Source organism: Camelus dromedarius, chromosome 9 (genome assembly GCF_036321535.1).
Source record: "Camelus dromedarius isolate mCamDro1 chromosome 9, mCamDro1.pat, whole genome shotgun sequence".
Lineage (NCBI taxonomy): Eukaryota > Metazoa > Chordata > Mammalia > Artiodactyla > Camelidae > Camelus > Camelus dromedarius.
The window spans coordinates 17062446-17076993 of record NC_087444.1 but is presented as its reverse complement, the minus strand read 5'-3'; the positions used below and the strand labels follow the sequence as shown (position 1 = coordinate 17076993).

At 51.2% G+C, this 14548-nt stretch overlaps 1 protein-coding gene across 2 annotated transcripts; it reads right to left on the bottom strand.

The window, feature by feature from the left end:
- Nucleotides 1–1922: 1922 nt before the first annotated feature.
- On the bottom strand, nucleotides 1923–11903 carry TAFA3 (TAFA chemokine like family member 3). 2 transcript variants are annotated; one of them, XM_010995288.3, is made up of 6 exons: nucleotides 11619–11903; nucleotides 10394–10451; nucleotides 8994–9109; nucleotides 8195–8344; nucleotides 6563–6687; nucleotides 1923–5423 (listed from the first exon to the last, which is right to left on the bottom strand). In XM_010995288.3, exons 3-6 carry the CDS (start codon nucleotides 9106–9108, stop codon nucleotides 5412–5414), a joined length of 402 nt encoding a protein of 133 aa, XP_010993590.1. In that variant the 5' UTR covers nucleotide 9109; nucleotides 10394–10451; nucleotides 11619–11903; the 3' UTR covers nucleotides 1923–5411. The 2 variants fall into 2 exon arrangements, with proteins under 2 accessions (XP_010993590.1, XP_031313697.1); XM_031457837.2 differs by lacking the exon at nucleotides 10394–10451.
- Nucleotides 11904–14548: the final 2645 nt, after the last annotated feature.

Genomic DNA, 14548 nt, shown 5'->3' with positions numbered 1-14548 from the left:
GATTTTTTTAGCTTGAAATAATCGGCATGCTGAAAAGATATTTTAGTGTGCAAATTTTGTTCCCTTACACAGATATAAAGAAAAAAACATTGTCAGATCAATAGCTGCATACCAGGTGCCAAAGGATGTCTGCTCCAGTAAAGAAACCATGTCTGGAACAGAGGTGGAAATTGGAGTCAGCCTGGTTATGTTTATGATAATTAACTATCATTCTCCAAGAGTGATCTATATTCTGCACAAAACAGATAGGCAAGTTGAATGAGGAAATGGTAAGAATCACCACGACTACATCCTTCAAGTTCTGATGGTGACCCTAATCTCGGCAATACCTCCAGGAATGAAACGGCTGTGGGCTTACCATTTTGGTGGGCACAGGCCACTCCAGAGGATTCCCCCTGACATTTCCCACCACAATAGCCCTCTCTGCTACTGACAGTGGCTCTTGTCAGTCTTCTCTCTAATGAGTCACTAGCAAAATGCTACTTCCTGTTTCTAAAAGTTTGAGCACTGCCGGTTTAGAGGTATTTCTAAGGGAAGAAAGTCTCCATCAGGGAACATAACAATGATTCTACTAAAATGGAAGTAGAGACTGCCACCTGACTACTTTGAGTTTGGATTTCAAAAGTCTCAGCTTTGCAGCTGTAAGAAATAGAGTTTCTTTTCAGGCCATCATAGAACTACCCTGCTCCTTTACACAAGCCATGGGCTGGGAATTTAAGGACTTGAGCTCATAATTTTCTTTCAAAGTTCTTGAGTGCACTTAGAAGCAACCAACTAACCCCCTTATGCTCTTTATTTGCATTAGATTGTTCAGTGGTGGCAACTACTTGGTTACCCAAAGCCTTGCCTTCTACGTATCTTAATTACAGCTGTCTACAGATGATAACTGATGTATCTGTCTTGCCACTGCATGCCATGGTCTACCAGTGTCACCTTTACCATTAACAATAAGGTCATTAATACCATTAATCAGATCAATTCAAGATTCCTATCCTTAAAGTTCTATTCCTCTGGAATCATTTCCAGTACCTATAATAGTGCCTGATACTGATTTGATATTGATACTAACAGTATTAGAAAGTGTTCAATAAGGGAAGGAGAGCCACTAAGAGAATTATGTAATAAGGGATTTATTTTAGGAACAAGACTTTATACATTTTTGGAAAAACTAGGGAAATCAGCCCCTGAATGGAAAAATTGGAGGATCAAAGAATAGTCACTGATCAACCCTTCTGAAGTCAGGCATGTCCAGTTGTTAGAGCAGGACCCTAGAGAGCTGGTGGAGAAGTTTACAGGAAAGGCCGTTGCCTCTGCATCTGGGGGTTGGCCTGGGGTTGCTGTTGGTCAGAAGGCCTGAGGGTTGCTAAGAAAAGCTTGATGTGGAACAAGCCTGGAACCTGCTGGCACTTCTAACCACTTCCAACTACACGTGGGTGCACATGCAGTTACTTCCCTGAAGATTAAAAGCAGAAATTACATGAGCTTGGAAAATGTGAATTGAGTTGCTCTGGGGGGGGGTGACAACACATCAGGGAAGCATCCATCTGCTCCAAGTCTTTTTCTCAGCCTCTTAGCCTTCATTTCTTCATTTCTTGGTTGTTAGCTCTCACAAGTAGCACTGGAAGGGATTAAAGGGGACACAGGCACAGCCTCAAAAAAATATATCTATACAGTCATCATTTTCCAGATTGTACGGGTGTACTGAGAAGGGTTTTATAAAAATACTGGGGCAGGGATTAGCAAAAGTTCTGTAAAAGTTCTAATATTAAATATTTGCAGTGACTCAGCTCTGCTATCATAGCAGGAACATAATTACAGACAATAATAAACAAATGAGCATGGTTACATTCCAATAAATCTTTATTTACAAAGACAGGCGGTGGGCCAGATTTGGCCCACAGGCCTTGGTTTACAGACCCGCATTAGGCTTTAAAGAACCCTGAAGCCGTCAAAACTGGCTTCACAGTTCTTCCAAAGATTGATTGGACTTCCATTCTGTCTCCACCTGTCTCTTTATCTCCTAGAAAGATAAAAATCAAGTTTTATTCTGATTATTTTGTGCTGCGCTTTGGTGTTCTGATGTTCTTCTGAATGAGTGATCTTAATTCCCCTTTTGTCCCTTCTCTCCCCTTTCTGTGCATATATCTCTAAATGCTTCCAATTCTTCTTCATTCTGTCCTTTTGTCCTCACAGGGTCAGGTGATTTTAGAATGAGACTCTTTCACATTCATCCTTGCTAAAACCCTGGCTTCTCTGCAGGGCCCTCATCTGCACCAGGGTAAAGAGGCAATATGTAGTAGTGTAAAAAGCACTTCTCTGGATCACTGGGCAGGACATGCCATCCAGCTTGCTGTGTGACTTTGAGCAAATCACCTAACCTCTCTGAGCCTCCCTTTCCTCATCTGTCAAATGAGGGAATTTGCTAATGATCTCTAAAATCCCTTCTGGCTCTAAGCGTGTGATTTTAGGAAGCTGTGGCTTCAACTCCAGGCTACTGTCTGGGGCCATTAATTAGGATGTCACTCACAGACCTTAATGAAACTGCCAGGAGACCACAGAAATTAGCCACATGATCTCCTGTAAGTTGGCAACCTTTCTAAGCTGAGGAGGTCGGTGTACTGACTAACTTCAGGGAATCGGAGAGCCCATTTCACTAAGGGGAATAAAGGAACACCAATGACTCCAGGAATTCTATGTTCCAGGAAAGTTAATTGGCATCCCTATGCTGTCATAAAAGTAGCTACAAGATATGCACAGATAGTGACTTAGTGGGAGACAGGACCCCGGGGAGGTCCCAGTGGGAGGTGAGATGCTTTCCCTTCTCCACCAGATCCTCAAGTGTGGGGCTCTCCTGACAACATACAGAATATCCCTCAAAGCCCACCAAATAAACCTATGAATAGGCCAGGAGGAAATGGAGGCTTTGAGGGGTTAAAAAAAAACCATTAGCAAACTCCAGCACGTGCCTAAGGAAAGGGGTCTTCTCTGCAGCAGGGATGAGGGAGGTCAGGGGGGATCAAGGGGGCTGGACTTCGGCTGAGGCAGGGGCTGGGGTTGTTGGTGGCTTGAGGGGAGTTTGGACAGCATCACCCTCACTCTCTCAGGTTCATCACCCGGCTCACAGCTCAGCTTCTGTGGATGCAGCAGATGGACAAGGGTCAGAGCCCTCTCCCTCCCTCCTGGACACAGTCTCGAAGGATGGGGAGGGAGTGGAGAAGCCTGCATCCTGGCTTTGAGGAGATCAGGCCCTTATTGTCTGACTCTGCTAAAGCTGTCTCATTTGTAGCCTAAATAATTCACTCACCAATCTCTCAAGGAACATTAGAAGAAAAACAAAACCTGACCCAGGCCTCACGCTCAGGTTCCCACTGCTCTGCAGGCAGGCCAGGGGGAGGCAGACTCAAGCTGCAGAGATGACCTGCCTTCAAAGTTCACTGGGGTTGGTTGGCAACCTTCCAAAATTTGCCTAGGGCCTGGTTTTGTACAGCCCTTGAGCTAAGAATGGTTTTTACATTCTTTTAAAAGTTTTTTTAAAGATAGTATGAAACAAATGACAACAAAAACAAAGAAGAATATGCCACAGAAACTGTTTGGTGCCTGCAGAGCCCAAAATATTTACTATCCTTTCCAGAAAGTGTGCCAATCCCTTAATTAATTCTCCAACCTTGCAGGACATGATGACAACTTTTGACCTACTCCTTGACAACCCCCACTGTAACCCCACTCTGCAGAGATTCAGAGTTGTCAAGTGCTGACATCTATAGTCTAGTGGGAAGCCACACATTGTTCACCCCATTACCAAAAACAAACAAAAAATGCAAAAACAAGAGCCCTGGAGTAGGGGAATGATCTTGACTCTACTGCACGGGGAGGGAGGGAGAGAAGCAGGGAGCGGCAGAGACTCGGCCCCAACTCATCATCTGATTTGTCTTCTCCAAGGGTCAGAATTCAGCACTGTCCCCATTTGTCTCTACTGACGCCCCTCCCCTCAAGGCCCCATCACACTCTGTGATCCTGGTGATCCCAGTGGATCCCAGCCGATGCGGGTTGACGCCAGCAGTAATTCTCTTACTGATGAGACATCCAAGTAACCGGTGTCTCTGAGTTCCTGAGGCCTGTGTGTCATCTGCAAACCATCTGACCCTCAGTCCTGGACAGAGGCTCCATCAGGCCCAGCAAGTGCTCCCCTCCTGCCCAGTAAGGGCTCCCCTCCTGCCCAGCAGGGCCTTTGAAGGGAGAGGACTGTGACCAGCCCTGGACGCCACCCAGACCCTCTCTTGGAGCCAGAGCCTCTGAGAGGTATGGCCTAAGGACTCCGGAAGAGATGGGTGAGAGTGGGAAGTGGGGCTGCCAGCTCAGAGTGCCCGGCTCTAACTAGGCTGAGGGATCTCTGGGTTGTCCCAGGGTCTGTTTGGAAGTTTTGGGGCTGAGGGCAGAGTGGAGATCCAGTGGCCCTGCATCCTGGTGTGTAGATATTCTGGATTACTTCAGATAAGAGTGACCTTTGTAAAACTTCCTGCTCAGAAACATTGTGCTGACTGGCCAGTTCTTTGCAAGTTTCTGTTTTTGAGCTAAAAACAATATGGAAGGCCTAGGGTGGAATTCCAAAATCTAGGCCAAGTGAAAGGTCAGCAGTCTTAAAGATTTGAGAGCCCAAGATGTGACAACTTGGGCAAGTCACCTCACCTCTCTTGGACTCAGTGTCCTCATCTGTTAAAACAAGCAAACAAAAACCAGAGGTGCTTGGATGGGGGTGATTTTACGGTCCCGTCCAGCCCATACCCAGTAAGTAGCCCAGAGCAGGCTAGGCCTCTGCAGAAGCTTTGCTGGCAAGTTATTTGCTTTCATCTCTGTTTCCCTCTCCCGAGTCAAAGCAGTCCCATCCAAACGAGGTACAGCAGGTCTGGCATCAGGGGAGAGTGTTCTCCTTCAGCAGCTTGCCGGGGATTCCGACTGATGTGAGGGAGGGAAGCAGTGGGTGGTGAATGTGACCTCCTGCCTATGCCCTGTGGCCGGGGGTGGCCAAAGAGCTGTGGGAGTCTCATCCCCACACCCCCAACATGTTCACAGCATATGGTCCAGAAGCCACTGTCTGATACCACATACTTTAATCTAAACTATCTAGACTGTCTTTCATCAGCTCTCCAACTTGACTGAACATTCCCTACGGGCAGGAATGGTATATTGACTTTCCTCTGTGTCCCCCAGAACCAGCACCACAGGCCTGGAGACACATGCTCTGTATCTGCTGAGCAGCTCGACTGAAATGCCCCTGGAAAGAATGCTGCGGTACTTGGCACAGGGCGTGGGTCCGGGTAAGTGAATCTCCACGTTTGGTGACTGATAACTGGACACCGTTCTCCAGTCTGTGGTTCAATCAAGCTGTCCTGTTCAGGACGTGACCCCAAGAGCTATCGTGTGACCTGGAAAGCAAGTGATGGGGAAGGTTAGAGAAGGGCATGCCTGTCCCATCCCAGCGTGCCCAAGACCCCGCAGGATGTGCAGGTCACTTAGAGGTCATTGCTGCAGGTCCCTTCCCCCTAAAGTAGTCCAGACTGGGAAAAGCGTGGCCGAGTGGCCCATGCAAACATAATCAGGCACAAATCACCACTGTTTGCTTCGGAGTAGCTACCAAATTGCAAACACAGCGACCTGCAGGCTACACACTGAAGCCTATAAAATAGTGACAAATGTCACAGGCTCTGTGGTGGGTCTCTTCCCGCCTTAAATACACTCAGACTGGCTGTCTCCCTTGCCTGCCTGCAGGTAGGAAGCTCTGCATTAGATCCAGCCACACCTTTCTTGCTGTAGCTCATTTTGGGCCCTAGGAAAATGTGGCTCTGTTCAGAACACCCGCAGGCCATCTTTCCTTCTCTATTTTATTTGTTTGCTGTGTGTGGTTGCAGAAAGAGAAGGCAGAGGCAGGTCTGACTTGCCCCCCAGTGTCACCCCTCTGTACAAATGGCCATGACAGAGTGATACAACTGATTAACCATGACACACACGGAACTGCTAAGGAGTTCAATCAAATTTTAATTACCCCTTGTTCTGCAGGGCAGACAACAAACCATGAAAATAAAAATCCTCTCGAGTGCTGTCACAGAACAGCAATCCAACCAGAGGCAGGCAGATGTGAGCTGTAGGGAGTTAATTAATCATGGGAGTGTGGGGCAGGGCTTATGGCAGGGGTGGGTGGACAGAGGGACTATTGTAGAGAGTCCCATCTGAATTACCTAGATAATTTCCTCAATTCTCTACTTTGTCCTACAGACCTGACATTTTCTGGGAGGCAAACTTCCTTTAGGCAGAGGAGGAAACTAAAGCTTACAGAGCATCAGGGAATTTCCCTGAAGGACACACTGGATTTCAAATCCAAAGGCCCCAACTCCAGTCCCCAGAGTCAAGACAAACCCAGGGGGACTGTCCAGGGAGATGCCCACCTGGTTTGTAGCTCTCACCTTGGGAGACTGACATCCTAGACTCCAGGGCTCCTGTACCCCATTTTCCACCCCAGGGGAAGGGGGAGGAGTAGGGGTGGGATGAAGTGTCCATCCCTGGATACCTTGGTGGTCTTGACTTGGTGTCCACTGCTGCAGCTCCAACCCGACAGATCCGGGAGCACTTTACACTCCTCCCCGGGCAGGCAGGGCTCCATCCGACACCACCACCTCTGCAGGACGATGGAGGCTGTGGGAGCAGGAGGCTGTGAGGGCGGCCCTAAGCTCTGGGCAGGTACAGCACGCAGCTGTGGGGGCGGGGGGGGGGAGGATGGAGAATGAAGGGCACACTTCCACACCCCCTGGCTCTGAGCTCTGCATTTCCCTTGTCCTTTCCTTACTCCAGGCTTCCCGGAAGGATAGTACTCAGGCTGGGACCTGGGGACACGACTGTACCAACCTCACTCCCACCAATTGCTACATCTCATCAAAGACAGCGTGGGGTGAAGGCAGGGGACATTGTCTCTAAGGCAGCCCTTGAGTCGAGCCGCCACGTCATTAGCAGGGAGGCACAGTCTTCAATGCACCCCTTGGTGTATGTGAGCAAGTGTGCAGGCCATTTGGAGGGGTCCACGTGAGACAGGAGAGAAGAGGGCAGGGCACAACCATTGAAGGAATGACACAGCAACTGAGGACAAGATAAAATGGTTACCACAATGGTGGAAGGCTTGACTTCGGTAGATCTTGAGCCTCATTACAGGCTCATTGCAATACATAAGCCACTCAATGACACACCCACAGGCGCCCATTACAGTTCCTATGCTGACCAGAAAAAGCCAAACAGTGGGCAGGGCCCCAATTCCTGGAAATCCCTGCTCCTTCCCCAAAACAATTGGAATAATCCTCCCACTTGTTTGCATATAAAACTACCCGATCCATAAAAACCAAACACCCCCACACCTTGGGCCCTCTCCCTTCTCAGTGAGATGGGCCTTACTCTGTCTGTGGAATGTGTCTCCTAGGGCCGCCTGTCTCGCCTTCTGAGACGGCCTCCACTCTGTCTATGGAGTGTGTATGTCCCTAAATCAACTTGCTTTCACTTTACTATGCCTCGCACTTGAATTCTTTCCTGCGGGAGGCAAGAACCCATTCTCCGGCAACACAAGGCCAGGAGTGCACGAGCAGGGGTGTGTGTGTGAGCACAAGTGGGAACGTTTTTTGGCACTGCCGCAGGAGTGGGAGGAAAAGAGCAGAGGTGGGGCCGGGGGAAGGGGTAGATGCGCAGGAATTCACCTCCGAGAGATACATACATGTCCATGTGAGGGGAGGGCAAAGGCCGGCTTGAGAATAAGAGGGGGTTCGTGTAAGAGGCCTGGGAAGGAGCCGCAGGTGATGCAGTCAATGTCTGGAGGAGTGGGTGTGAAGCGATGAGCCTGTCAGGAGACGTGAGAGGATGTGTGTGAGGAAATGAGCCCGTGGATGTGCCAGGCAGTAGGTGCGGCCAGGAGGGAGGGCATGTGTGTCAGGGGCGGGGTCAGGGGGAGGGTCTGCGTGTAACAGAGCTCTCCTTACCGTGGGATGGGGATGGTCACATTGCACCCCTCCCCCAGAGGTGGCCCCATCATTTGAGACTTGGATCGACCGTGAAAGCCCTGAGATGTGTCTGAAATCGTATCCCCAACAGATGGCAAGGCCTGGACAGACCTTCTTATCTCTCTGACTGCGACCTCCCCACCTGGTCCCAGCCTCTCACTCACCATCCACGCAGGACGGCTTGGCCCGAGTGGTGCCGGCCACCTGGCCAGAAAAGCAAGCGCACTTGACCGTCTGGGAGCGCTCCTCGATGCGGTTCCGGTTACAGCAGCGGTGAGCGGCAATCACCTCACAGGTGCCCTGCTTCACGGGGACTGAAGGGGCCAGCCCAGGATTGGATGCCCAGCCCAGGCCAGCAACCCTGCTCCCCTCCCATCTGCTCCCCACTTGTTCTCCAACCCCGCCTTCAAGCTCGGGGCAGGGGTAGATCAGAGATTTCCAACTGCACAGGAGAAGGAAATCCTCCCGCAGCCTCACAGTGTTCCTGTCCTGCCTTCCTTCCCAGTGAGGCCACACTCATCACCTTAGCAGAGGCTGGCCCTTGGGCAGGAGAAAGATGAAGTCCACCCAGCCCCCACCTCCCAGCTTCCTCTGGGTGAGGCCAAGGGCCCCTGGGCTTACAATGCGTGGGGAGGATCATCCGCTTACACAGGCTTTAGCCATCCAAAGGAAAACCACAGAATGAGGCCAGGAGGCTAGACTTAAGCCCTGACCCAGGGGCTCCTCTCCCTGCAGAACACCTTCTGGCCTGGAAGGGAAAGTATGTAATGGGTGTGCTCATGCCTCCTCTGGGCCAGCATAGCAGGGGGGCCAGAGTTTCTGGGTGAGGAACAGAGGAGGAACCAGAACCCCTACTCTGGACCTCTGAGATTTGTCTGCCATGAAACGGGATGGGATGGGGGCCAGCTTTCCAAGCATTCCGAGAACTGCCGTCCAGGACCCCCCACCCCAGCTCCCCCAAACCTGTTGGAGTTGGAGGCTGCAAGGAGGCCGAAGCCAGGTGGGTCCACAGCCATGCCAGGCAAAGTGCCAGCAGCCAGCCGCCCGTGCTCCCGTTCTGCGCGGCCCTCTCACGCATCCTGCAAAGAGAAGCACACACCCTGATTGGCTCCAAGCAGGAGCCCCGCCACCTCCCCAGTCCCAGCACCACTGTTTCCATGCACTCTGGGAGGCTCAGAGGCGGGCAAGCTGCACACTTTGTCCCCAGGCAGCTTTCAGCCTGGCACAAACACTGTAGAAAGTGGTGAGCGCACCAACAGGGAAGCAGAGCGGGAAGGAGACTGTTCTGCTGGGAAACGCGTGGAAAGCTCTGCGGAGGAGATGGCATTTAGAAGGGGTCTTAAGGAATGAACCGGACCTGGTCCCATGGAGGGCAGCGACATGGGAGGAACAGCAATGCTGACGCGCATGTTTTGAGCACTTGACGCTCACACTCTGCAAGCACGCTCTTGAGCCCTTCACAACTGTCTTACAAAATAGGATTATTTGTATCTATTTTACAGATGAGCAAACTGATACTCAAAGAGCCTGGACACAACTTAAACAACCTTCAATAAAAGGCTGGCTAAATACATTGTGGGTCATTTGTGCAAATGTAGTCCCATCCAGACAGCTATAAAAGAACGAGAAAATGCTTTATGTACTGAGGCATGCAATCTCCAACAAAAATCCATCATTTAGGGGAAAAAAGTAAAGTGCAGGATGTGTGTATTCAGTGTGTAAAATGGAGGCATTATATATGTTGCTCAAATATGGGTAAGCTAGCTCTAGAAAATGTACCCAAAAAATCTAGTAACATTGTTTGCCACCAAGAAGGGAAACTGGTTGGCTGGGAAAGAGGTAGAAGGGAGACATTTTTCTCCCTATTGCTCTTTTACCTTTTGGGTTTTGAACCATGGGAAATGTCCTGGCAATTCAACTTAAAATTTAAGTTTAAAAAGGAAGAAATGAAACGAAGGCTAATAGAAGTCAAATGACTTGCCTAAGACCAGGCAGCATGGGGGTGGCAGAGCCCAGAGCCAGGAAGCCCGCCCTCTTCCCATGGCACCTCCTTGTTTCTGCTTTCTTCCCCTTTCCTCCTCTTCCTCCATTCTTGATGGTTTGGGTCTCCGAAATCTATCCCAGTCCCTCTATCCCATGGAGGGACTCCCAGGAAAGCAGAGGCACAGAGCAGCTGGGAGCAACCCAAGCACAGAAGGGCCCCTCTGCTGTTTTGCTGCCCCCCTGTGGCATCGCTGGGCTCCCTCAGGTGCCAGCACCGTGCTGGGAACACCAGAGGCAAAACCAAATGCCAGGATCCAGCTGTTCCCTTGGATAGCATGTCAGCCCTCCTTCTTCCCCTCTTTAACTGTCTCCTCACTCACCTTTTTGGAGATCTTTCAGCTTCTGTCTGTTCATCCACTGACCTCAGACTCACTCTACCTAGACAAGGTGGAAAGATTCTTGGGGTTTGCAAAGGACAGAGGGAGCCCGTGGCCCTGCAGGGGGCGGAGGGGGGCCTGGGTGAGGGCAACGGAGTAGACTGGGCACTGAGCTTAATTCTGAGGCTGTTTCCCCAGGTGCCAGGGCAGGGGGCAGAGTCCCTCATCTGCCCTGGGAATTCGCAGGGGTCCTGGCAGGCTCTGGGGACACATAGCGGGGCAGGCCTGAGAAGCGTAGCTGGAGAGAGTTTCTCTGTCCCAGGAGTGAAGCAGAGCTGATGGTAGGAGGTGTCTAAGAATCAACGCTGTCATCTCTCTGGTTTTGGGAAGGAGCTGAAGGCCAGGGAAGGTTTCCTGAGCAGACTCTGATTGACTGCTGCTGGGAAAAGTCACCCTGAGGTCCTGAATCCTCTTTGCACCTGCTTCCTGGATTTGCCAGGAGCTGGCTCAACTTTGCCACCTTCACCCCTATTTCCACTCCAGAGGGGCAGAAAGGGGGTCCTCCAGGTCTCTGAGCCTCAGAGCTTCTCCATTCCTCCCTAAGACCTCCCCTCCCTCAGCCTCCAAATGTAGGTGGAACTGAGGCAGGTAGGCTGCTGGGACCCCAGAAGGATCGAGAACCCTGTGTCCGAGCTCCTCAGAGTAAGAGCCCAGAAAGGACTACTGAGGCAGATGGAGGTACCAATACCACTGGAATGATTGTGCTCTGTGGGCAGAGAGCGTCTAGAAGGACCTCTTTTCTGTGTAGATGTCTCCTCTCCCTGTCCCCATTAGGAAACTTCATTTTGATCATAAAAAATGCAGCCTTGTCTTTTCTCAGGTGGTCCCTGTCCCATTTCTCTCTGAGCTGCCACACCCTGCAATCCAACTCCTCCATCTCTTCTATGGGTCCCAAGACCCAAAGGACCTGGGGTGGGGGGCGGGGAATGGGGTGGGTTCTCTGGCATTCTGTGCCTTCCCTCAGGGAGAGTTAAAGAAAGAAGCTTCTGGGATTTGTTCTCAGGCTTCCACACTCCTGCCTCAGTTTCCCAGGCTGTTTTCCCTACCCCCCGCACACCAGCGTGGGGTTGAGAATGTGAACCACATGATCCTCTAACCTTTCCCTACCTGCTCCTGCCCCGCGCCCACTCGGTCCTCCCAATTCTGAGCCCACACGCCTGGGACCTACCTCTCCCACGGCGGTGCCCACTGGTTCCACCCGCCGGCCTGAGGTTCTCCTTGCCTCTGAGCCCGGGACCACGACTCCTAAAGGCAGACTGCAGGCGGGAGCGGCCAACTCGGGTGGGTGCTGTCTAGTCCGGAGCCCTGTCCCCCTCACCAAGTTGCTGCGTCCCCAAGGCGGAGGGGCTCTGGCCAAACTGGCATCACGTTCAGGCCGGGCCTGCTCCGGGCACCGGGGAGCTCCGGGCCTGCCCGGCCAGCTCTACAGAGCTCAGCCGGGATCCCCCGAGCTCCCGCCCGCAGTCCGGGGAGCGCGCGGCCGCCGCCGCCACCGCCTCCTCTTTGCCGGGGGCCGCCCCCGCTCCGTCAGCCTCGCGCGGGCGTCGCCGCCTCCTCCCGGACAGCGCCGGGCACAGCGCACAGCGCTCCGCCGGCCCTGCGGGTACAGCTGGGGCGCAGCGGCCCCTGGCGGCCGAGGCAAGACGAGGGAAGCCGGGAAGAGAGGACCGCTGGGTTCCCGCCACCGTGCGGTTCCGATGATGATGATGATGATGACGACGATGACGACGACGACGACGACGACCATCTCCCTGGGTAACTCAGGTCCCTCAAAAGGCTCGGGGTATGGGGTTTCAGAGTGGGAGGTGATTGTGAGGAGTGATAGCCCAGACCCTCAGGGTTTTTGAGCCTTGAAGATTCCCGAACTGTACTGCCCAATATGGTATCCACTACCGGGATGTGGATACTTAAATCTAAATCTAAATCTAAATTGAATAACATTTTAAATTAAGTTTCTCATTTGTATTCACAACATTTCAAGTGCTCAATAGTCACATGTAGCTAGGAACTACTGTGCTGGGTAGAAAAGATATAGGACATTCCCACATTGCACAAAGCCCTATTCAACAATGCTCTTCTAGATTGATAAGCTAGCCCTCCACTGTTAAAATGTTAAAATCCAAGAGGAAACAGCACGATCTCTACCACACGAGTGGTGTCCTCAGGGACACGAAGGATTAGGGGAGGTTTGAGGGTGGGGACCTGGCAGGAAAGAGGGTTGTAGTAGGCAGGTGAATGGTCCCTGAGAATGACGGGTATGAATCCCAACTTGGGAACAAAATTCTGAGACCCACTTTTTTTCACCATAAAAACTGTCATATAATTGCAGTTGTATGTTGTATAATTCTTTACAGGGTAAGGTTCTGATTGTTAAAGTATTAGATAAATGGAAGAGGGAGGTGGTGGTCTGGGAATTTGTCTCTTAATTGAAGGACACTCTTCTTGGTTTAAGAGGGCTTTAGGGTTGGAGTAATAGTGAGGGGAGAAGAAATGGGAAGAAGCCCAGTTCTGGGCTCTGAGCCACTGCACGTGGCTCAGGATAAAGGGACCCATCTTGAGGCTGCCCCATTCCCACCCTAGCTGAGGCAGGACCAACCTCTGAGTACTCTCAGTTCTCAGCAGAGAAGACAATCTCCACTATCCCACCCCTCTTTTCCTTCTCACTCTGTGCTGCCTCCGGGATGAGTAGAGATGCTGACCTTCTCCCCAGATTCTGGGGCAGTCTGAGGGTGGAGGAGGTGTGATGGCGCCAGGAATAGGAGGTGAGAGGTTCTGGGAGAGGAGAGCCTTAGGATTTGGGTATGGTTGGGGAATTGTTCTGGAACCCAGGGGAATCTGTTGACATCCCTACTGACCATCTGGTGCTGGAACTAGGGGTATCTGGATCCCGGTTCTGTGGCCCACTTGCAGTCACATCATGATGTGTTGTGTGAAGAGCAGGGTTGAGGGCCCTGGGTGACATGAAGAAGTGGTAAGCCAAGTGTCCCAGAAACACTGAATAATAAAAATAGCCAGGATGTTATATTTGTTCTTCAGACTTTGGCTGGCTGCTGCTGTTTATGTCATTTATCTGTGAGCTGGTTGTAGTCTTTCTCAGAGAGGAAATACTCATCGCAGCACCATGTTCTTTCTCTCCGTCTGTCTTCACTACCCTATGTGTCTTTGGGTCTGACTTCTTTTTTTTCACTTGTGATTTATCTTTCTTTCTTCCCAGAGTGCAGGCATACTTTTAGAAGGCTACAAACCTGAATGACCATTGTGAGATTTTTATTTGGAAGCCACCAGGAAAGACACCCCTTCTGGGGGCACAGTCTAACCCAGGAAAAGGGGGTCATGGTCAGAGGTGGAATCCCCAACCATGAACTGGGTACTAGTAGTCTGAGGGTTACCCCCGACTTGCATTAGGGCCATAAGGGCCGTGTCCCCATTTGAACCAAACGTAGGGCAGGAGGTGTCTCCGGAGGCCTAATGATCAGTTAGTTCTCAGACTTAGGAACATAGCTCTTCTGGCATCAGGTCAGTATCACCTTCTCCTCCGGGCAGGCGCTTAGCCGGCCTCTGTCTCCCCCTGGCGGCAGCCACAGGACTTGTTCAGTATACCTGGACTGCTGTCGGCTTCTGCCTTAAGAAGAGGAGGGTGGGAGAGGAGGAACCCCCACTTTTCTCCCTACCTTTCACCTATCTCTTAACCCTTCCTCCCTGATCCAGACAAACTAGCTTGATTCTTAAGACAGAATCAGCTTTGGATGGCTGGGAAACTGACATGGGAATGAATTTCACACTGGCTGGGACAAGTCATGAAAAATGACAGGAGTCCTGCCTCATCTGTAAAAAGAACGCAGTAAAACCCATCTTGTAAGTTGGTAAGCTGTATAAATGACCTAAAGTATGGGGAGTGCTTTGTAGGCCTATTATGTAGTGATTCTTCAATAAACGGTAGCTATTGCTGTTGTTATCCTTACTAACTAGTTCTGCCGTGGTCAGGGCAGGTCTAAATATGGGGGGAAATTGGGTCTTGAAAAAGAAAGTGGAGTCGGAGTGGCAACCGCTCTCGCGGATCTAGTGGTGGTCTTCCCAGGGAACTGCCCCCTCAGGAAC

Coding starts and splice junctions, on each gene's coding strand:
- TAFA3 (XM_010995288.3), bottom strand. CDS start 9,108: ATGCGTGAGAGGGCCGCGCAGAACGGGAGCACGGGCGGCTGGCTGCTG. Junction 8,345..8,993: donor GCAGCCTCCAACTCCAACAG/GTTTGGGGGAGC, acceptor TGGCCCCTTCAG/TCCCCGTGAAGCAGGGCACC. Junction 6,688..8,194: donor CAAGCCGTCCTGCGTGGATG/GTGAGTGAGAGG, acceptor CTGCTCCCACAG/CCTCCATCGTCCTGCAGAGG.